Raw genomic sequence first — 22952 nt, 5'->3', positions numbered from 1 at the left:
ATGCAGTGTCGAGAGAAATAATGCTCGGTTTGGGCTGAATGGGTAAACCTCCTCTCATTGGCTGCTACAAGAGTAGGCCCTGGACTGTAAAGTAGGTGCCCATCAAATGGATCATGACTCATTTGAGGTATTAGACCACTGCCGTTCCAGTTTCCCAAATCGCATCTAAATACTTGTGGGACAACACACAATGACTCAGCCCTTGGACACTTTCAATGAAAAGATTGTGGCATTCTCGATTCAATCCACAATGAATCCAGGGAATGAGCAATAATAGTAGCTCCTATTATGCAAATCTCTGGAGTTTTACAGGAAAAGCCCCACCCTGACTGCAATCTGTAGAGGACTTCTTACCTGTGCGAGTGCTCAGCGATGTCGAAGAGGATTAGCAGCTATGATCAAGTGTTTACAGCCGGCATCGGTAATGGAATCACCCCCCCTCCCCCAATTGAGGCTTTTCTGAGGTAACATCAAAACAGATTCTCTGCACATCTAGCTTGAATTAGGTTGTCACAGTCTGAGAAATTAGTCTCTGTCTGAGTGCATGGCTGTCATATTTCATCACACATGTTGTTTCACAAGACCAGCCAGGCGACAAACACAAAAACAGCCCCAGCAGACATCAACATAAAGCGCTATCTCTGCTGGATCCCAGTTTGACATCAGACGGCCTGAAAGAGGCATGAAGGAGATATCGTACCTGCAGGCCCACAGCCTCCTGATCAAGGCTGCCCTGCCTGTTCAAGCCGAAATATTCGAGAGAGAAAAAACAGTGCAGACTGATTGGGTCTCCTACAGCCACATTAGCGAGGCACGTTCCAGAGGCATGCAACAATTAACGCAGCTCTTTCTGCCAGGGAGGGACTAAAGGATCCACAAGCAGCCAAATGCTCATCACTCAAAGCAGCCAAGCTGAAACCCCAAGCCAAAAGATACAACTTCAAGAGAGAAAAACATCCATATAAACAAAAGATCATATAGACCACAGTGATTCTGCTGCACGTGTATAAAATTGCTTCATTATAAAAACATGCTCATAGGCAACCCAAAAACAATATTCTAATTCCAATGAAAAGAAAGCTGCACTTGAAAAAATTTGACCTACTGTGAAAGCAGTGAGAAGTAGAGGAAAATTACGCACATCCAACTTTTGAATATGCATGGCAAAGTCAGATGGATTACAGTATTTCCTGAATAAATCACCAAAAGTTCATTAATCCAGTATGTATGTATCTTATATCCCCTTTGTTCACAGGGGACAGAAATGTGTCCAGTCAGTGTTGGGAATGGCAGATTTTTCCTGGCTATACATTTTGTTTTTTTTCTTCACACGCTCCTCTGAGAGCGAACAGGAGCTACAGCTAGCGCTACAGAGAGGTTGACCCACTTCAGAACCTCACTGCACAATACTGCAGTGCTGCTGCTAGCAAAGTTCACTGCCAAATGTGCACAGTACACAGGAATTCATACACAGAAGCATCGGTAACATTTACTCAGCATCTACAATGCGAACAAACTCAGAAACACTGTAACCGTCTGTATAGTAAACACCAAAGAAACCTAGTTTTAAACACTTTCTTGCAGGCATCAGCTCCTCCCTGGAGAGGTTCTCTGCAGTGAAAAGGCAGAGAAAAGTCTTTCTCTGCAGCACCTGCACACCTATGCACCTTTCAAACCCCAAAAGAGGGCAAGCCAAACATAATATGCAGTATGTAGTATTAATAGAGTATGATTTTGAAACAAACCTCTGAGAGATCAGGTGCAGTGCAATGGCACCTGGTAGCCACGTTAGAGAGTATTCAAAGTAGCGAGGAAAGGGAATGAGAGTTCGGCCGAGAGGAAACATTAATTAGGTATGTTGGTGTGTGTTGGATAGAGAAGAAGGGGGCTTGTTTGCCACAGAGCCTGCAGTACAGCGCAGCAGCATCTTGTGGCTTGGGTGCTCCAGGGTCGGAGGGCTGGGGACATCATGCCAGTCCTGCTGCCTGCAAGCCTCAGATTGCAGAGCGTGGATGGAGGCCTGCAATTTCAGATCGGTCTCTGTGCACGTGCCCACTGTGATTTTCACACCACAACGTGGCAGGGGACACAATAGCTTCCCCTTTGAAGGCAGTGCCACAGATTTAGTATCCAACTCTCAGCCCCTGCTGCGATGACCATATTTCAGTAAGACTGGTTGGAATAATTCAGGACCCTTTGGAGAATGCAGGCAATTTGTCACCGCTAATTTAGCAGAACATGCACATTTGCATATTCATTTGTAAAACTGTAGCCATACAAATAAATACAGCAGTAATTAATTATTTAGGGCTGAAACTCACAATGTTTTTTAATCAATTTATCAGGCTTAAACCATTGGTGAAACACTAAAATTGATACATTTACCATGGTTAGGTTACAACCGTTACTCTAGCATGGAGAAAGTTCGAACCTAGGTGGTTGACTATGCCATTGATGTAGAGCGCTCTTTCATACTAAAAGATGACTATATACGGTAAATAGCCGTTCAAGCAGGGATTTCACCAGCCGGATTACTAAGCTTCTGGAAGGGCTACAAAGACACTGAAGTCCTCTTTAGAAAGGGCTAGATCTCAGCTAACAAGCTAAAGCTACGGCGAGACAATTCGTCCAAAGGTCGTGGAGCAAAGGCAACATACGCAAGTTGATTTTTGGATTCATAATTAGGATTTATTTATGTTACAAAGACACAGTAATTCCATGATGGATTAAAAAAGCTTCTGGATGGCCTACAATTGTCAGAACTCGTTGAAACGGCACATTTCTCTGCTTCTAAACAAAAAAAAGTAAGTCTCTACACTGTATTGATCCGGAGATATTAAATAAGACATATGAAGTACGTGTTTCTCCTGTTGCAGGCGACAGCGCCGACCTTGTAGGGTTAACTCATGCAATAATACACAATATTCACAATCCTGTTGGTAGTTGGGCTAGATGCCAATATCCTGTGATATTACAGAGATTATCCAACTGTGCCTATGGCATCCCAGGTTCAATCAATGTGAAGCTCAACAATAATATTGGATTTACAAGATTTTGAATCAATGTGATGCTGTACATTGATTTGTCATGTTTTTCATTCACTGGATCAGCAAGCATTTCCATTTGATGAACACATTTATAAAAGGTTTCCCAGTTGAATTAGCTACATAATTGGATAAGGCCCTCATCTGTGAGGTGATCCGGTGATCATCTGGTGGCCAGGCACCTGTGGGACCTTGTTGGGCTCGGGGCTTACATGGATAACATGGGCCCTTCTGCTTTGTGTACTGTAGGTCTCAGGGTTAGTTGGGTTGTCAGCAAGCAAAGGCAGGGGCCTTTACCTGTTGACACCTGACTACTGAAATGGGGCGTGGGCAGTTTGTAGAGTTTACAATGCGCTTACACACACACGTGTGTCAGGATACTGTATGCTACTGTCCTATTTGCAAGCATCATGCCTCAACACTTAGGAAAAGCAGCAATTTTATCACAGTTTCTTCCCAGATTGGCACATTACCGCTACCATACCTCGGCTACTTCATCTGTCTATATGCCGTGTCCATTGTGTCAAAGCACGCACCTCTTTAATGTGTCTTGCACTTAGGACTACAGAGCTTACAGTACATTCTCATTTCCCCCGTAACATTTTTTCTTGACTGTACGTAGATGGTGCCATCTGAGTTCATTTCTGCAACCAATTATAAAAGGCAGTAAAGCAGTCAGTGCACTTCACTTTCATCACCATTAGCAGTACAAGACCATAACAAGGCCTTGTTAAATTCACAACATGAGCGGCGTGAGAACATGAAGGATCAAGAAACGGGTGCACTCAGTTTGGTCTCCCATGACTTCTGGCTCACCGGTAAGTGACACTTCTGCACTGCACAAGGAGGGCATTGATAGATATTCCGCTGAGTTACAGACTCCAGCAGCCTACATTAGCACCAGTGTTTCAGGGACATTATTCTTGAAGGACTGTGGATAAGTGACACAGGCAAAACAGTGGAGGTGGATTATGGCTTGTAGCAGACTGAGAATGAGTGCTCCCATCTGAGCATTCCAGTCTGGAATGTAGCTGCTCCATGACCCCAAAAACACTCCCTGTGTTCCCTTGTGGCCTGAACAACAGAGGCTGCAGCTGGCCACTCCTTCACAGGAACTTACTTACCCCCCCTCACAGACACACTCAGAGCCGGATTCAAGAGAGACAGGGCACAAAACAGGCGAAGAGTGGGTTTTATTGGATTAAGCCTCTCTTAACTGTTCTAGAATATGATGGAAAGAATTCGGGAACTCAAGGAGGTCTGTGTCAACAACAGGCCTTGTTTGCTTAACTTTTGAGAACTTTGCGGGGTTTAGTGCACTCTTTTCCACACGTCCTAAATCTGAGGAGGTAAAAAAGACAACAAAAAAAACATGCCTTAGTACAGCTGCTGTGTTCAATTGAGACCCTCCTTGAATCTCTAAGGATCCAGCAAAGCAGCTTGGTAACCAACGACAACTTAAAACAGCCATGGGGAAATAAATACCCATGTGAGGTTTAATGGTGATGGCAGCCAAAGGTCCAGTTAGGAAAATAGAACATCACTGGGTATATTTTAGAGGTAATGTACTTGCAATATCAATCTTCAGAGCTGTATTTTTTCTTCCACAAAGTCTACAAGCACAGATTAAAAAAAACAACACTGGCAGACAGACAGAGGTTGAAGCTATTTATGTCACTGTCTGCCTTTTCGAAACTTAAAAGCATAAATAATGGAAAACGGTATGTTCTAGTGGACTAATGTATGACTAATGTACCTGCGCAAAAGGTCATGACTGTCCCTTCTCTCAGACACTGACACTCTCCCAGTATTTCATTATCTAATAAAGCAAACATGTCATTTAAGCTGCTTGATGTACAAATGAATTCTGATAGCAGAGTATAAATGGCTGTATAAAAATGGGACCACTATTCAGAAAACAGATTTATTTTGTTTCGCTTTCATTGTATGTTTCCCCGGGTATGATTTCCCTCTAATTATGCAGGACTGAGTTACAGCAACTCGTGCTGTGTTTCATGTCTACTGAGGCTCTACTGGCCTGCGATTAAATCCCGACGCAACCTTTTCTCTCCAACTTTCAGCTGCCCCCTCTTCAGAAAAAGAACACACAGCTACAATTTGTCCTATTACTAAACTAAAAGCTTGCTTGACTGGAGCAACAGGATACTGGCAGCTCTAAAAGCCTACACCACAGGGCCAGGATTGTACACTCTCCAACCCAGCGCAGAGTGTTAAGTACAGCACCTTCCGCGGATGGCTGGCACCTGTCCCTTCATATCCGCAGACCTGGTTGGCACACATCAACACTGCACCACGCTCCACTTCACAGCCTATTACACATTCCAAACAAAATTAAATATGAGGGGGTGTGATGGGGCGAGGTGGTATTTTCGTGGAGCCCCGGCAGCCAGCGCAGGCCACGCATGCGGTAGAGGTTCATTAGACAGCTCAATAGAGCCTTGTGGAATGTGCGAGGAGGCGCATCACTCCATTGTTCACCGGTGGCTCCTCTGGGAAAAGGCTGAGCACATATCAAGAGAAGATGAGGAGATGAGTAACAATGCTGTGCCATCAAATGTAATGGCATATGACAGCCAGCCCTGTGTCTGGATGCCTCTATTGTAGAAGCCATTGAACTGTACAAACTTGTTGTCTGCGTGGAGAATTGGCGGCGTTGAGAATGCCAGGAACTCGTGTATCTTTCCCATTTTAGGAGGTGCTGTGCCTGGTTTGGCTGAACTCTTGCCACTGGTTAGCATAATGTGTGTGTTTGTGTGCAGGCAGTGTTGGGACCGGAGCTGTGGCTGCTACAGCAGAGGCTGCGTGTAGCAGGGGCCGTTGTGGCCCCAAGGCCAGATTTACAGTGGTTTGGACTTTCCCTCTCACTCTTTCCCTTTCTATCGTTCTCTTTTATTTTTCTCCCTGGATCCAAGCCATCAGCAGTAACAGTCGCTATTGTATGTTGCAAGGTTCAGGGCAGCATTCTAATGAAGTGCCGGACCTCATCAGTGCACTTCAACCAGCGGGTCACTAACAGCCAGTCCTCACTTCAAACTCCCTACAGGCTTTGTGACTGAGCTCTAAGTAAGCAAAACATGCATCTACGACGGTTAGATACATACTGGTTTTTCAGATACAATGGGACAATGTGAGCCTTTTGCTAAAAAAACAAAAAACAATCACAGTTGACATTACACTTCCTAAGCAGGCACAACAGTGGTTTCTGTCCCCTGGTGACTGACTGACAGGCTGAGGTTGTAAGGCAAGGCAACTTTATTTCTACAGCACCTTTCAGCAACAAGGCCACTCAAAGTGCTTTACATGAAACATTAAAGAGCAATTAAAAACGGTCATGAAAATAAAACGGGCTAAAAAAGAATATACAAATACAAGAATAAAAGTTACAGTGAGTAAGAAATGAATAATTATTCAACTGAATAGGTTGTAGGGATGGGTTTGGGAGGAGAGAGGGAGTTTTTTTTATTTTTGTTTAATTTCTTTAGAGTGTAACATATTCTAATAAAATAACATAATGTTCTAAGTACATAGGATAAATAGGTTTGACAATAATTTTTACAAATGAAATAATTTCAAGTATCGGTACCGATATTGGTTCAGTAGTAGCCTAAACATTTAATTAACAGTTTAATTTTAAGTTGAATTCATTGTAATTGTAGACTAGAGCTGGTATGTATGTATGTATGTGTGTGTGTGTATATATATTTTTTTTTCATGACAACGATGGTGCTGTCAGTTAACCTTCTATGTTGCATCTTCAAAAGTGACACTGAATTTGAAACAGCACATTGTAATTTCTACATCTATTATCAATGTATTTATTAGTAATACAGCAGAAATTAGTAGAAATGTGAATATTTGGTTAGCATGTTGATTTACGGTGTGTGCCCCTAAATTTTCTGGTTGCGCCCCTAAAATCTTCAGTTGGGGGCCACTGTGCTCCTAGTAGGGCTTTGACTCCGAACTTCACTATTCGAATATAATTCGAATATTTAAAAAATATTGATATTCGAACATTGTTTTTTTGTAAATGTGTTTGCTTGTAAACGTTTTCAATTCAGATTCCGCATTTCAAAATGTAACTCTCGCTCGGCCGTGGCTTGGTAGCGTTGCATTTCCCTCAGACTCATTTCCTGGTTCTCCTTCTCCATAAACAACATGAAATCAAGGAGAGGGTTAACTTCTCCTGCTCCAGATTTCCCACCGTGGTCAGAAAGAACAGAGGGAGACACTTTGTTTCTCTCACTAGGACTCTACTCGCTCTGAAGCTACCGGTAATCACCGTCACTCTGTCACTCTAACTAACACACACACACACACACACACACACACACACACACACACCTGTGCAAAAATATAAACATCAGACCACTTACGTAGGCTACGGTGAACTATCCGAACTTCCTGTTGAAAGCAGACTGTTTGTGTTTAATCCAGGGTCTGACTTTTAATAAAAATAATTGTTGTGGCAGTGTGTTTTTCTTCTGAAAACATCATTGCATGCCTACTGACTGATACACTGCCCTCTGGTGGACAAAAGATATACGAAGTTTGATACCAATATAAGTCTTACTGAAGGCATTTAACGGTCAAAATATTATTAATAAATATTCAAATATTTTCGAATATTAATATTAATAAACAAACAAACTTCAAATATGATTTTTGGGCAAAAGTCAAAGTGAAAAAGTGAAAAAAGTTAGTCTGGAGCCCTGAGTCCTGTGTTTTAGCCATCCGCAGACCTCCGTCCTTTCATACTACTCGCTACGGCAATAATTCACATGTAATGTAAGTCAATGGAGGCCAAACGAAGTTGATAAACACGCTTAAAAAATTATTATGAGTCTTGATAACGCGCAAAAACGGCATACGAATTGGCGTGTCATATATACGCCACTTTGTGAGATCAGTCTGGATACGCCAGTCAACAGAGTCACAATTAAAAGAGAAAATACATCTGAATTATATGATTCAATACGTCGGCATTGCAATTATGAGTTTCTCACCTATTTGACTACAACTGCTGATGATTGTTCTTATCTTATCTGATCTTATGTGATCAAATAAAAACTGTGAGTGTGGTGAATTTATATAGACTTCATATCTATCAATATACACTGCACTTCATACAATCTCTGCAAGTGGGTGACAGAATTAGTGTGCTGAACAATAAAAATGTTTGATAAAAGTTGAAGTCAGTGAAACATATCTGTAGCTGGTAGCTTCCATCAAAAATACCCAAAGACTGTGATGACTCGGTACAGCAGTTAAACTAAAACCGGGGATGCCTAATGCAAGCTCCTCGCACCGCCACATGTCAGCGTAATCTGAATGGTCAGCCGGCACTGATAGAGCCCTACTAAAGAGCTGTCAGAGAGAATCATTAATCCCAAAAGGCAGCATGAGACAGATGGTTTGATGATGGAAGATCGATGCTCTCAGCGGCATCCCGACTGCTTCTAGTGGCCGGCCCAGAGGCAGGAAGTGGGCTAATCCCTCAAAAGAAAGTTCCAGACTAAACACGCAAGAGAAGCCCCCACGGCTGCACTGCATGTACTGCCTAATACATTCTGGATGCTACCAGAGGGGGTTAAAAAGAGAAAGGCAGAAGTAGGAAGGCGTTTGTTCTGATGTTTCTGGTTGAGGGAAGCTTTATGAGGACTTTGACCTTCCCCCTCAGGGCCCCTCTAAGAGGTCCCCAGCTGCAGGACAGAGGGGGTGGAGCCTGTAAGAACTATTCATAACTGTTAAAGAAGCTCCAGTTCTTTTAAAAAGGCCCCAGAACCAGACCACTCTCCGACTGAAGGTCTGGGTGGTAGCAGTGTTTCCAGCATGGAGCGCAGGAAGAGAGGGAAAAGGGAGGAAGGAATAAGAGGAAAGAACTTCCCCTGAACACTCTTCCTGGACTCTTTATGGTCTTATGTTCCTTTCAAGACAAATGGCACGTATCACTTTAACTAAGCCATTAATCATATCTTGAGTACTGTTTATGTTTCTGCAGTCTAATGCACTTGAACGAATGTTTTCAACCCTGAAGGACAATTCAATATTTACCATCAATATAGTACGGTGACAGTTACGGGCCAGTCTGGGCATCAAATTCAGCCACAGCACCTCTATTCATAACACTCATTTTACCAGCAGTTTTTCTGTGGTACAGATGCTGGAAAAATTTGAACGTGCAGCCCATGGTGTCATCAATCACTAGCTTTAAGGACCACCGGGGTCCTTAGTGGTCCATGGTGCTGCCCAAAGAACTGTCACATCTGCAGCTTTAACCACGGTTCCTGCAGGAAAGCCAATTACAGTAATGACACATGCAAACACGCACACAAGTATATGCACCAGACAACTTATCCTGTGTATGTGTAATATCATACACATGCAGGTACACAAACACAGGTTAACGTGACAGCACATTGGGTCATTTAGAAGAAAAGTCCTTTTTAATGGGTTCAATAACTCACTATTTTCCCCATGATTAGCACCACAGGCATCTTTTGACAGCATCAAAGATAATCAGACCTGGTTTCATCCTAACAGGAGAGTGGTGTTTATATCTCTTAAATTAGAGCATCATGTTGCGTAATAACCAAACTGTTGCCATTATGTAATCACACCATTATTAGGATATGAGATTATCATGTAAATGTTGTCACTACAACAATTAAGAGCCCTGATGTGGCCGCGAGCACAGCTTTATTTAAAGTGTAACTAGTTCTACTTCCCCGGCTTCCCGGTCAGTCTTGTGACTGAGCCTCTTCTGCTTCCTCTGAGGCAAGTGGCTTTGTTATCTGCTCGATCGAAAACATGGATCTTGTTGCCGGCTTCCAGCAGCACAGATAGAAAGGTGTTTATTGGACACAGCCAGCGAAACCATGAATCCCACTCCCTACCCGGCCCGTAGCCTGCAGACAAACAATGAGTAAATAAGCCAGGGATCCAATTGATGTTCCTCTGTAGCATCCTGTGTGTGTGTGTGTGTGTGTGTGTGTGTGTGTGTGTGTGTGTGTGTGTGTGTGTTGAAGAAAGAGTCTGACAGTGTGTCTGCGCCTCACCTCTGGTGGATTTTATGTATTTGGCAGCAGGAAAAGCACAAAACACTCTCAATCAGCCAAGTAGTCATTAACAAGTGATTGGACGTTATTATACAAAATGTAACCCAGGGAAACAATGGAATGTTTTTAAGGTTGTGCATGAAATATATCATGCACGCATACAGGATTCCTACTGTATGAACCCTGCACGCATTTTTGATAACAGGCACGCTGAGGAGCTGAATAGGTAAACAAAAAAACAAACAACCAACAGCTCTAGCAAGATAATAAGCTGCCATCTCATTAATGCGCAGCTTCTTCTCCCCAGAGCCGTTTCCAAACATGGCAGTATTAAAGCATCCATCTCCAGCATCCCTCGTCGCCCCCACTCCAGCCTTCCAATTTACTGCCACTCACCTTTTTTTAATTCCATCAGCGTGATGATGAAAGCTGAAAGAGCATTATGGTCCTCGCCAGTGGTCGGACAATGAGTGAGCGAGTGCATGGGCCTGCATCGGTCACACTGTCAGACAGCCAAATGGGTTAGGACAGATAGAGGGGAAGCCAAGGCAGAGGGGAAGGGGGGGGGGGGTCTGTAGTGCCAAGGCTTGAGTGGCATAGACCCAAAATGGTCCACAGAATACAACCACAGAATAAACAACACAAACCTGAGGGTGTGTTCATATGATACAGAGCAAGAACGTACAGTGTACCATGTATTGTAAAGTGTAATCCTTGCTGGGGTCAAATGTTTCACATATTTCTTAGTGTTTGTTTTAAGCCACTTGGTGGAGCAGACGTCTGGCATAGTGTTGCATCAGAAGATTTCAGATACAGTAAACCAAACTGTCTATAATATAATTATCATAATTATAGCATACGCTTTAGCATAGTACTGTGTATGACTATCACAATATGCTATATAAAATAGGGGTGCACTAATTATTTTCATTTTAAATTACCTTTTTTTAATTAACTGGTTTAGAGATAAAACGATGGACGATTTATTAATTAGTGAATTCATCCAAAAATTCACTCGTTCACACTTCTTAAATGGGAATATTTGCTGGTTTTCTTCATCCCCTATGATTGTTGACAGAATACCTTTGGGTTTAAGACAGCTGGTCGGACACAACTAGCAGTATAAATGTGTCAATTTGGATACTGGGAAATTGGAGGAGCATTTTTACTGTTTTCTAAACAGAATATGAATGAATCAAGAAAATATTCTGCAGATTGGTCGTAAAAATAATCATTAGTTGCGACCCTAAATAGTTAATTGGTACGTCTAAAAAATGATGAAACAAAATAATTAGATTTTCAAAACATAAAAACCAGAGAAACGCAGCAAATCCTTACATTTTAGAAGGTGGGGACAGAATAGGTTTGGCACTTTTGCTTGATATGCCATATGAGGATAGGAGATTGTCGCAAACAGATAAAAAAATAAAATTTTTAAATCATTAAGCACAGTGAGGTAATGAAAAACTTGATATTGAGAATGACATAATACCATGCTAGCCTGACAAGCCAGACCCACATCAAGATGTTGGGTCTGGGAACTCACCATTGGCAGGGCTCGATCCGAGGGGCGGGATAAACGGTTGTCTTTCAAATTCTCTCTGCACGCAATAGAATAGCTCTACAACCAATCAGAGCAACGCTAGCTGATAGATTCAACTTTTGCCGTATCAGGTCGGCAAAACTGCGAACACATCTTCCTTTTTTAAGAATGACTTCAGTTCCGTTCTTTGTTCTTTTCTCAAAGAAAACTCCAAGTCTTCCAGAGTCACGGCCAAAGCCGATTCTAAAGACCGCTGTTCGCCAGCAGCAGCAGCAGCCATAAGCCCGCCCACCGACTCTATACACGATGTGATTGGCCTGACTAGAGTTTGGTTTTTCCAGCTCGCAAGCCAACGGAGAGTTGCTAGACGACCAAGGCTGCAAATTACATTTGCTGCCACTAGGGTGGTCTAGATTTCTAGGCTAAAACCATGCATGATATAGCTTTAAATACATCTGTTTGGAACTTCAAGGCAGTTAAACAAATCACAAGAGAGGTATTTGAAAATGATTTGACTGAGTTCTTATGCTGAACTAAGGAGCATATACATGTAGCGTGCTGATGAGGGTGCCATGTGGATGGCAGAGGGGTGGTTATCATGTGGAGGTACATATACGGTCTCAGCTGTTCACATGTAAATACAGTTCAGATTACTTCAAACCAAAAGCAGGCACCCATTGACAGGACGGCAGGCAGGCGGCTTTCGGGTAGCTAACATGTCAAGACATGTTGTGTCATGGGTCATATGATCAGCCATGGGAACGGTATGGGAAACATGGGGAGTATGGCCAGGCTGTGTGGTGGGAAGGCCATCTGGTATCACCAGTCACCAGGAACCTACCACCATATGATCATGCCTCTTCCAAGACCCTTTCGCCTCCAAAACACAACAGCACTCATGACCCACCCCCCTCTTTCTCCTATCCTGCACCCAACCCCCTAGCAAATGCCCCTTGCAGTCTCCACAGCTATTGACCGCCAGCTATGTTTCCGGTCATTGGCATTATTCTTGTATGACCTCCACTCCCCCAAACAACGCCACTCCTCACGCTCTACATGTCTTCAAATATTGAGTTGTACAACATCTTCTGCAGTTACAAAAGAGGAGCCTGAGGAAAGGAATGGAACAGAATTTGCAAGGACCGTCAAGCTGTCATACAAAAACACCTCCGCAGAAAGAAAAAAAGATGGGAGAAAAAGTTTGACGGATTTTTTATTTTGGTAAGAAATTAAAACAGCATCAACGAGGGGGGGGGATGATCAATTGCTGCAGCTGAAAGCCCCCACTAGCTGTCAGGAATCTGGCAGTAGCCCGCAGTCTGAAGACAAGACCTCCTTCAGTCTTTGGCTGAATCACTGATGAATTATTCTGTTATTCAGACGGGTCCTTCTAGCTTGCGAAGGAAAAGTAAAGTCGGATTTTTGATAGACCGTGGCAAGATGATGACTGCTGGAGTATTCATAATGTTTTCCTTTTTCATTCACGACAAATCTGTTCTTCTATTTTTCATGAGCAGAAGATGCTCCGACCTCTGCAACTACATTTGGAAGATTTGAGCACTACCCTGCTGGTGTTCTAAAATAAAGGACAGTTTATATTTAACTCAGACGTGGTCGGGTGCAGGCTGCCCCACTAATTGAGGGCTATGCAGTAATCGTTCAGTTGGCTAAAACTCATTTACCGTAAGCTCTGCTGCAGCATTAGGATGAGGTCAAGGCAGATCAGCATCTCTCTCATCTCCCCCTGCTAGCTACATACAAACTGAGTATAAAAACAAGTATAAAAACAGATTTTAGGTGATTGGACACCCTTAAGATACTGTACTCTATATAGATTACAGTATGGAGCATCACTGCAAAACGCGGCAGGTAGAAGAGGGTCAAATGCTAACTCAATGCCCGTTCCAAATTATTCTTTGATTGTCACTGAGCAAAAGCGAGAAGATCACTATGAATGACAACCAAAACAACAACATGGACACTTGACATCGATCCATATATGGCTCAAGTGTGACTTGGACACACTTTTCCATACAGCACTGTCCAAGCAGGTGCTCCCTGGCTGAGGAATGCCCAGCTGAGTTGAAAAAGGTCACATCACAATGACGGCCTGCTCTTAAGTATGCCAACTATCTCGGTCTTAAGGGGGTCACGGACGCAAGGTGGGAGGGGGCATCCTGCACCTCCCCTACTAATTTTGGGATGCATCTGGAAAGGACATACACTCAGGCCGTTGACATGCATTTCATCCCGTTCACATATTCCATCGGATCGCACTTCAAACTTATCAAAACCAAAGGATGGAAAGAACTGAGAGAGTGTGTGAGGGAGAAAAACAGCTTCTCTGTTTGGCAGTTATCTGGTGGCACTCATCCACAGGGGCAACTGTTAACGTATTATTATCAGAGCAGCGTAGAGAGCTGACAGAATGTTTTTGTCTGCCAGACAGGGGTTCGGTAACTCCACCCCTCTCAGCCCAGCGGAGGAGAAGTTGACCTTATTCAATCAAATCTTTTTCCCCTCCACTTTCTTTCTTTTTGGATGTCTGTCTTCCCTTTTTTTGTGCATCTGAGCGCTGCCAAGCTCGGCGGGGAAAAGAGCGTTGTGATGGTGTAGGCTGCCTGTGGATGTGCTTCAAAAACAGGGAACACTTCCAGTAATGTATGCACATCATGCTCTGGTACACACACACCCACGCGGACACAGTAACACACTCGCAAGAGCTAACACAAGCACATTCCTGTGGAATCTGTGCAAATGAAAGACAAAAGAGTTTAATGCCATGTCTCTCACACATTTGGCACTACAGCCCATAGGCTATCAATCCTGGCCTGGGCTCATTCAGAGGCTCGCAGGCGATGATCAGGGACAAACTTTCAATACTTCACTGGTTGTCCCATGATCACACCAGTCCTTCTATAGGTGGTACTGACATGTCTGAGCCCATGAATGTGTCAGGGAACTCATAAGTCACAGCACTGCATTACTGCAAGACAGCCCCCCAACACACCCCCCACACACAGAGAGACACACACACACACACCCACACACACACACAACTAAACATATCTCATGGCCATGACTATTTACAGCTTGAAATGGTCACTAAGTGGTGGAAGTGCATCGTCCTCTTTACTGTCTTGCAGCAGCCCACAAGCATGTATTTTACATACACACAGACTACACATCCATATTGTGCACACGTATTGTACGCTCACACACGCGCGCGCACTATCCTCCTGAAGGACATCGATATATCTGCTCTCGTGTATTAAACTGGGTGAAAAAGCTACATAAAAGACATAAAAGAGTGATGTTCCGGGCTAAAAATGACAGGTATGCAACAAAACCCAAACAATTAGGAATCAATAAGGAGGAGGAGAAAGACCAGAAGAGCCAGAGAGGCTGAAGATACGATGAGAGGAGATAGAGGAGACCGGCAGATACAGCAACACTAACCTGTTTCACTTCAGCAGGCATGGTCCAAAATCCCCCCTTCGTTCCTGAAGAAATAAAAACCTCCCGGGGAAACAACTATTTCCAGGTGTCGGAAAACTTATCCTTTCCCTCCTCTCCTCCTCTCGTCTCCTCGCGCTTTCCTTGTCTATTTACGTGGAGTTTTCCCTCTGTGAGCGCAGAGGTAGCAGCTCAGACGCAGGCAGCCATCCTCTACTCAGCTGCGTCGAGCAACACAGAGTTAGCCAGCGGAATACAGGAAGTGTGGCGGTGTGCCTTTCACAATAAAAGTGCGACTATTGCACGTGCTCGCAAAAGACAGCTTTACGGATGTGTTGCATATCTGCTAAAAAAAAGACAAAAAATAAATAAATAAAAAAAAACTGGTTACATTTGAAACAACCATAGAATCTTTTTACAAGTTGTAGGTTGAGACTATGTTGTTACAAGAGAAACCAATATAATATATGGGTGTTATTGTTACTTATTTGTCTTTAGAACAGATCCCAAATCACATCAACTATATTCTGCAAGCTAACAGCAAAGAAAGCAACCAATCTACTTACAAATCATGGCTGTTGTTGATAGTAGCTAATACATGTAACCAAACATACAAAAGTCTGCTGTCATAAAAGGGTTTGTTTTAGGTAAAAGCACAGCTTATAAATGAAACATATCTTTTTAATACCGTCAAACCCACACATTTGGAGATGGGATTTCTTGCAAAACAGTTGGTGCACTCTCTAAATTCTCAAGAGACGTAAACAATTCAAACTCCAGAATTTAAAAAATAAAACCATCATTAACTCTTTCATCATTGAAACTATATGCCCAGGTCCTTTTCCAAAAACACTGATATAATGTGCCTTCTGTTGGCCATATGTGAGGCACACAGGTGACACATCTATACAGCTATAATAAAGTAGAAAGTGTATATTACTATTTCATTAGTATACTTGACTAACAGGCATTTCATTCAAATAACACAAGAATGTCTAATGGACTAGTTTGGATTCATGACCAAACTCAGTATGGCAGTATGGCTGATGATGGATCATTTCCAGCAGAAAGCTTGCACTTCTTTTCATAAGGCATGAAAGCAGAATGATGATGCTTTTATTTTGAAAGTAAAATCCCTCTACATCCAGTGTAACTTTGGCTATCTCAGGCTGGTTTGACACAGCTGAGAAAAGGGATCCAGCTTTCTCCTTTGCAGAGATGCTGTATGAATGTATGGAATGGAGAGAGATGGAGGGCAAAGGCAGCCGGTGCATCTGACAAATCCCCCCCCGCCCCCCCTAACTAAAGCAGGAATCCAAAAATAAGGAATGGAGCTGAACCGAACTGTGTGCATTTGCACGCACACACACTCACTCAACAAAAAAAAGTTAGCCAAAGAGAGAACAAAAACCTCAGCGGCTGAGAGAGAGGGGGAAAAGAGGAGGTGTGTTAATAGAAAGGAGGGTTCCCAGACAGGCAGCAGGAGCTGGAAGTGTAGCAGCTCCCTCTCCCTCTCTCTCTCTCTCTCTCTCATTGGGTCTATGTCTGGCATCTTAGTGGGGTGGGACCAGCTCCCTCTATACACTCCAGCTGCGTCTGTCTGTCAATCCGTCGACCCCTCCCCCTTGTTGGCATAGACAGAGAGAGACGAGGAAAAAGAAGAGGAGGTGGCGGGGGGGGGGGGGACAGGGGCTCATACACAAAACAAAAGTTGGCCCTAGTGAAGCGAAAGCACCCAATACTCTGCACATTTTTACACCCTACACACAACCATGCACACACAGCTCCTTTTTCTCCACCTCTTTGTCCCGTTCCTCTCACTGCACTTGATATAAGGGGAGGGGTACGTGAAAGAATTCACATTCAAATGTCAATGACTGTGACCAAGACCGACAAGGAATGTTAATCTACTAACGTAGATGGAAGCTTAACTGAGGACAACTTGGAGAGACGTCTGGACTTACAGAAGAGAGGAAAAAGAATGACTGGACTTAAAAAAGAAAACAGAGAAAGGAGAAATCCCAAACGGAGGGGAAATGGCTGAGGTTTTGCATTCCACAAGCCCGGTATTTCATCTCCCCGAACGTTACTGCTCCATTTGTTCTTAATAAAAGACTTGGTCCACCATGCACCATTAGGCTACATTTACTATTTACTTTTAACAATACCATTAAGAACTCATCCAAACATTAGGTTTCAAAAAAGGTCTTATAACTTTAACTGTGGCGCATTTCTTTCTCTTATGAGATTTGCAATATCACATTCCATTTAAGCCATTTAAACACTGAGTGAGTTTTATAACCCTGTTTAAAAATCCATTAAGTGCTTTAGAATACTCATGGGAGGCAGATTAGAAAAGAAGCATTACTCTTTATTTCCTCTGTACATGTGTGTTTTGCCTACGTCCAATTTATAGTTTTATGTTGTGATTATTGTTTTGTAGGAACATTTGCTAAATACCCATGCCATCTAGACTTAAACAAGACAATAATTCTACTGCATTTGCTGACATTAGCATTTGGCTCAAAGCACCACTATGCCTAATAAATGCCAATATGTCAGTTGGTATAATGGGAATGTCATTCACTGGTTGGTTACAAATTAAAATTGTATCTTATTGTATGATGCTGCTGGATAGGAAGTTTAAGGATCACCAAAGTTATCACAATTCATCATGATAGGCACAGAAAATATCATGCCAATCCATTTAAAAGTTGTTTAAAGCGCCCATATTATGCTCATTTTCAGGTTCATAATTGTATTTGGAGGTTGTTCCAGAATACGTTTACATGGTTTATTTAAAAAAAAATAAAATAAAAACATTTTTGTTGTACTGCACATTGCTGAAGCTCCTCTTTTCACCCTGTGTGTTGAGCTCTCTGTTTTAGCTTCAGAGTGAGACATCACACTTCTATCCCATTTTTGTTGGGAGTCACACATGCGCAGTAGCTAGGTAAGGACTACTAGCTAGAAGCTAGAGTAGCTAGCGGTTAGCCACCTCGTTCTCAATTGCAAAACACTGCTACAACACTATAGAACTACTTCCATGTCCCTGTTCTGCAGGTATTCCACGCAAAGTTGGAAGTGCGCCCTCATTTAGAAGAAGTCTCCCGATTAATCCTGTCTTGTACTGACCGAATTTGGAGAAACAGCTAGCTAACAGAGCCAGGGCAGGAATGGTTTTTATCTTGGAAATTCAAACAGCATTTCACATTAAAGAAAGAGAAGGGAGAACGAAATATAACTGTGCACTGCAGTGCAACTTCTGCTTGCCAGCAACCAACTTCCTTTCAGCGTCCAATTTACTCCACCTCCAACCTGAAGAAGCATCTTAAAGTAAGTTGACGTGCGACTTTACATTCTCCTACATGCTGATTTACTAGCCCCAGAGCCGTTGAAAGACTGACTAGCCCACTATTTGACATGTTAGCTAACGTTAGCTAAAATTAGCTTGTGGTAGCTTAGACTGCAGTTAGAGTTTTCTAGTATGCAGTTCGGGACTACAAATACAAAAATCTATCTGCTTGTTTAGGTACACATTCAGCCAGTTGGAACAGAAGAACTCACCAGAATAGGCCTGTTTAGTAAGCTGTATGTGATGGCCGCATTCCTACTTATAAAATGCAATTCAATGTGGAAGTAATCCAAGTATTCAGAATATGTTACTCAGGTTTAGTAACGTAACACGTTACAAATTACATTTTTGGGCATGTATTCTGTACTCTGTAACGGAATACGTTTTGAAAGTATCCTTCCCAACACTGCTCACCCGGAGACTGAAGGCAGGATACATTCAGAAACTGTATCTCACTCAAAACAGCATGGATGTTTTTTGTTTTTTTTACAAGTTTAAATGCATGTGGAAGCACCAGAGACACAAAATAACACCCCAAATCCCATAATTTTCATAATATGGGCACTTTAATAGTCGAGACATTTCACTCAAAACCATCAATGTTAACCTCATCGTGGTACAAGAGAGAAAATCAGGGACTCACCAAAGTCATTAGGATTAATCCTCTGGGGATCAGTCTAGACCATAGACTGTGAAAATAATGGACCAAGCTTCCGGGTCTGAAAAGTGAAGCCAATGTGCCTTAAACCTGCATCCTTTCTAATTTCCAGCAGGGGGCAACCTCACTGGCTGTAAAAATAAGTCAGTTTCTATAGAAGTCTGCGGAAAAATGACCCTACTTCTCACTTGATTTATTACCACAGTAAATATTTTCACAATGAGTTTATGGTCTCAATCACTACTTTCAAGTCTTCGTCAATACAGCATGATGTTCATTTAGTAAATTATGGTCCCATTTATATTTAAATTGACGATAAAGCAGGGGATTCTTTAGGGGCTACATGCCGACCTGTCAATCATGACAGAGGCTTAGCTAACCGTGGCACGGTGTACATTAAAATAGCCGTGAACTTGGTTTTGGGTGTTGTCCGTGTTTTCATCCTAAACTTTGACCCTCTCACTGTGTGTTTTCACGTCATCAAAGTTAATTGGAATATTTTGGTCACCTTAATATGTCTTTTACAGTGTTCTACCAACCAAGCTAGCTAGCTACTGCTAGCGTTAGCTGGTCACTTAAGGGAAAGTCTGCCGATTTTCTCATCAAAATAGTCACATCCGATTTCAAAAAACCAAGATGGCGACATCCACAATGCCAAACTCGAGGCTTCAAAACGGCAGCCCACAAACCAATGGGTGATGTCAGTGATGCTACCTCTACTATTTTTACAGTTTGTGGTCTGGAACAAAGTTGGGGACCAACCCACCGACTGCCATCCCGAGAACCATGTTATAGCATGGCTTAAAAAAATGCTATCACTCTTTGCATACAACTCACTGAGATAAAAGTAAAAATAGACAGGACAGGTTGAGGTAAAGTAAATATCCCAAAAAGTATATTCAATATTTAATTTTAAAAGAATTCCTGGAATGTGTTTAACATCACAGGGTGGTGATACATGCACACGGTCACAAAAAAGCTATATATTCTCTTAAGTCTAGCCAACCTACATCTGGGACTTGTAAATTAAAGGTACAAGGTGTATGAATAATCCAGCAGTTGAAATCAAAGCTCCTGAAGTCAGCTTTCCTCTGTCAGGACGTGCACTTTGAAACAGATGGTAAAGAGGTTAATGTTCAGCAACAAGGCGTGCTTTGACAGCCAGACACCTCCAACGAAGCTGCATCTGTTAAAATCATGTTTTTCACTTCCATTCAAGATGCCAGATGCATATAGAAAAACAGAAAGAGAGAGACGGAAGAGCAAAAGCAGATACAAAAAGTAGACTGTAGGCAGGAGCGGCTAGCAGTTTGAAAATATATATGGCATTTCATTACAAAAAATGTTTTTATAATCTTCAGTTTCAAAGGAGACTTTAATGGCATCTCTTTTTGAAAAGTACTTCAAACCCTTTTCCACTCTGCCAAGAATACATTTCTTGGGAAACCCTAATTTACCTCCTTCAAACTTTAATAAGTTCAACCAAATATTCCATTATACACAAAGCAGGTCCACAAAAAAAAAAAGATAATACTGACTGTGCTGCTTCAAGTTCCTTAAGACAATCACTGCATAGTGTCGGGGCCTGCCGAAACCATAGTGTGTGTGTGAGAATCTACAGGGCCAAGATGATCTGCTCTGCTACAGGCTGACTGCTGTTTATTCCAACAATGGCACAGCTTGAAAAAAAAAGCCCTTATCTAGTGACTTTTACTATCATGTTTTATTTTCCCCTTGAAAAATGGCTACTCAGCGATGCAGAGGATTAGAGTCCAATCTATTGGGGGCTTTTGTCTTACAAAAAGGCAATTTTCCCTTCATTTAGGGAAATCAAGCTCTGTTTAAATGGCATCACTTTAAATGAAAAGGTTCTATTTTCTGTTTTTATGTCACAATACTGTAATTGCACAGCAAGATTTTTTGAATACAACTATAACTGGATTAGGCTTTTCTGAGTTTTTCATCTTGTCATGCGTAATTGGGACACTGAATGAGGCACAAACAACTGAATCAGTCTGACATGCAGTTAAATCATCAACTTTTACACTTTCATTTTAGTTGAACATACCCTCTGGATTTGTAACAGTGTCTTTCTATTGGTTGTTCTAAAAGGTTTTAGATTTTTAAAGGTAAAATTCAATTTTCCATATGCCTCAGAATATGTTTTAACGTTGGCTCATGATCCACAATTTCTTGGCACATTTGTCAGCCACTGCATCGTACAAACAGCTTCTTGGGAATTCTGTCAGTTTGTGTCATGTTGCTTGGAAATTAATAGAAAAAGAAAAAAAGTGATGCACTGCATCTGTAATTGAGATTCAACTAAAGAATGTTAAAGCTAAAAAAAAGTCCATACATGGTATTTGTGTTCGGTATATATGCCATTATTCTAACACGTCCTCATTCCTAAACGACAGAATAGGTTGATAGTCAATGACTCCCCAAACGACATACAGAATATGATCGTTCCATTTACTGTTGCACAGTGGATGATTGGCTTAAATGAGTCACGTAAAACTACTAAAATAAGGTCGTAATGTGACGTCATGGACAATATTACTTGTTTTGGATGTGGAATGTTTGTGCGTGAGTGTATGTGTGCATGACAGAAAGGTGTGTCAGATGTTTGTTAAAGATTACGGCAGTGTGACCATACAGTTTTTTATGCTTGTGTTTTTTAGGTTAGCTGTTGATTGTTGGAGCCGACGATGCAAGATTCTGTGTGAAGTGAGACAAAGTTTTATCTTATCTTGTCTAATGTCATTGCGTCGGACTAAGGCTTGAAAACAGTGACAGTTGACTTATGGTTTCACATGGGAGATGAATTCGGGTCTCCTCAGTGAAAGCCATGTGTGTGTTTGACACATCCACCAACCCCAACCTGATTCCTTACACGTAATTTGGCGCTCTTATACTTTGTCACCTCGCTTCCCTTCGAGATAATTACTACAGCCATGACAGGTCACCGCCTAACGAGAAACGTAATTATGGGTCGTTATGAGCAGCTTGCACAATCGACCTATACGGCCATTTTCTGGGTGAGGATGTTCTGCATTGTTCAACTATGTAGTTTGTTGACTTTTTCAGACTAGTTGATTTGTCTGCTTTAGCTATGTTTTTTAAATCCAGAGTTTATGCTTTCCAGGAAAATTAGATCCCTAGGCCAGTTCACGTTTGCATGTATTTGCCGACAATAATATGAGAGACACAGTTTTGTGGTTTATACTGTGGAGAGCAGAGCTGAAACTCTTTGATTTGCTTTACTTTTACAACAGACCAATATTCACGTTGTATTAAAGGTCCCATGGCATGACATTTTCACTTCATGAGTTCCCCCAGCCTGCCTATGGTCGCCCAGTGGCTAGAAATGGTGATAGGTGTAAACCGAGCCCTGGGTATCCTGCTCTGCCTTTGAGAAAATGAAAGCTCAGATGGGCTGATCTGGAATCTTCCCTTTATGACGTCATAAGGGGAAAGGTTACCTCCCCTTTCTCTGCTTTGCCCGCCCAGAGAATTTGGCCCACCCATGAGAGAGAGAGACATCACAACTTGCAAACGAGCGAAGCATGGCAGTTGGTCAAGGCCACACCCCAACCCTCCACCTTACCCCCCCCTCTCTCCTCCTCAATAGCATTTAAAGCTACAGACACAAAAATGGCACATCCTAAGGAAAGCTCATTTAGGGACTAGCTCGTAGTGGCTGTAATTCTGCACCAACGCTGAATTTCGGGAAAGAGACTTCAGATACAGTATTAGGGGACCACTAAGGCCTATATAAAAGACACTTCAGATATAGTATTAGGGGACCACTAAGGCCTAT

At 42.3% G+C, this 22952-nt stretch overlaps 1 protein-coding gene across 5 annotated transcripts in view; it reads right to left on the bottom strand.

Moving 5' to 3' along the window:
• arvcfb (ARVCF delta catenin family member b) overlaps positions 1-15354 on the bottom strand; it is a 138799-nt gene extending 123445 nt beyond the window's left edge. For 2 of the 5 annotated variants that reach the window (XM_078250046.1, XM_078250047.1), the window contains exon 1: positions 15123-15354. In XM_078250046.1, coding sequence (XP_078106172.1) covers positions 15123-15143 — 21 coding nt within the window. In that variant the 5' untranslated portion in view covers positions 15144-15354. The remainder of the gene's footprint in view (positions 1-15122) is intronic. The other 3 variants (XM_078250051.1, XM_078250052.1, XM_078250048.1) reach the window with 2 other exon arrangements.
• Between the last annotated feature and the right edge of the window lie 7598 nt (positions 15355-22952).

Source organism: Sander vitreus, chromosome 5, assembly GCF_031162955.1.
Source record: "Sander vitreus isolate 19-12246 chromosome 5, sanVit1, whole genome shotgun sequence".
NCBI classification, from domain to species: Eukaryota; Metazoa; Chordata; class Actinopteri; order Perciformes; family Percidae; genus Sander; species Sander vitreus.
Note: the sequence above shows the minus strand (reverse complement) of the source record. Positions and strands in the feature narration are given on the sequence as shown.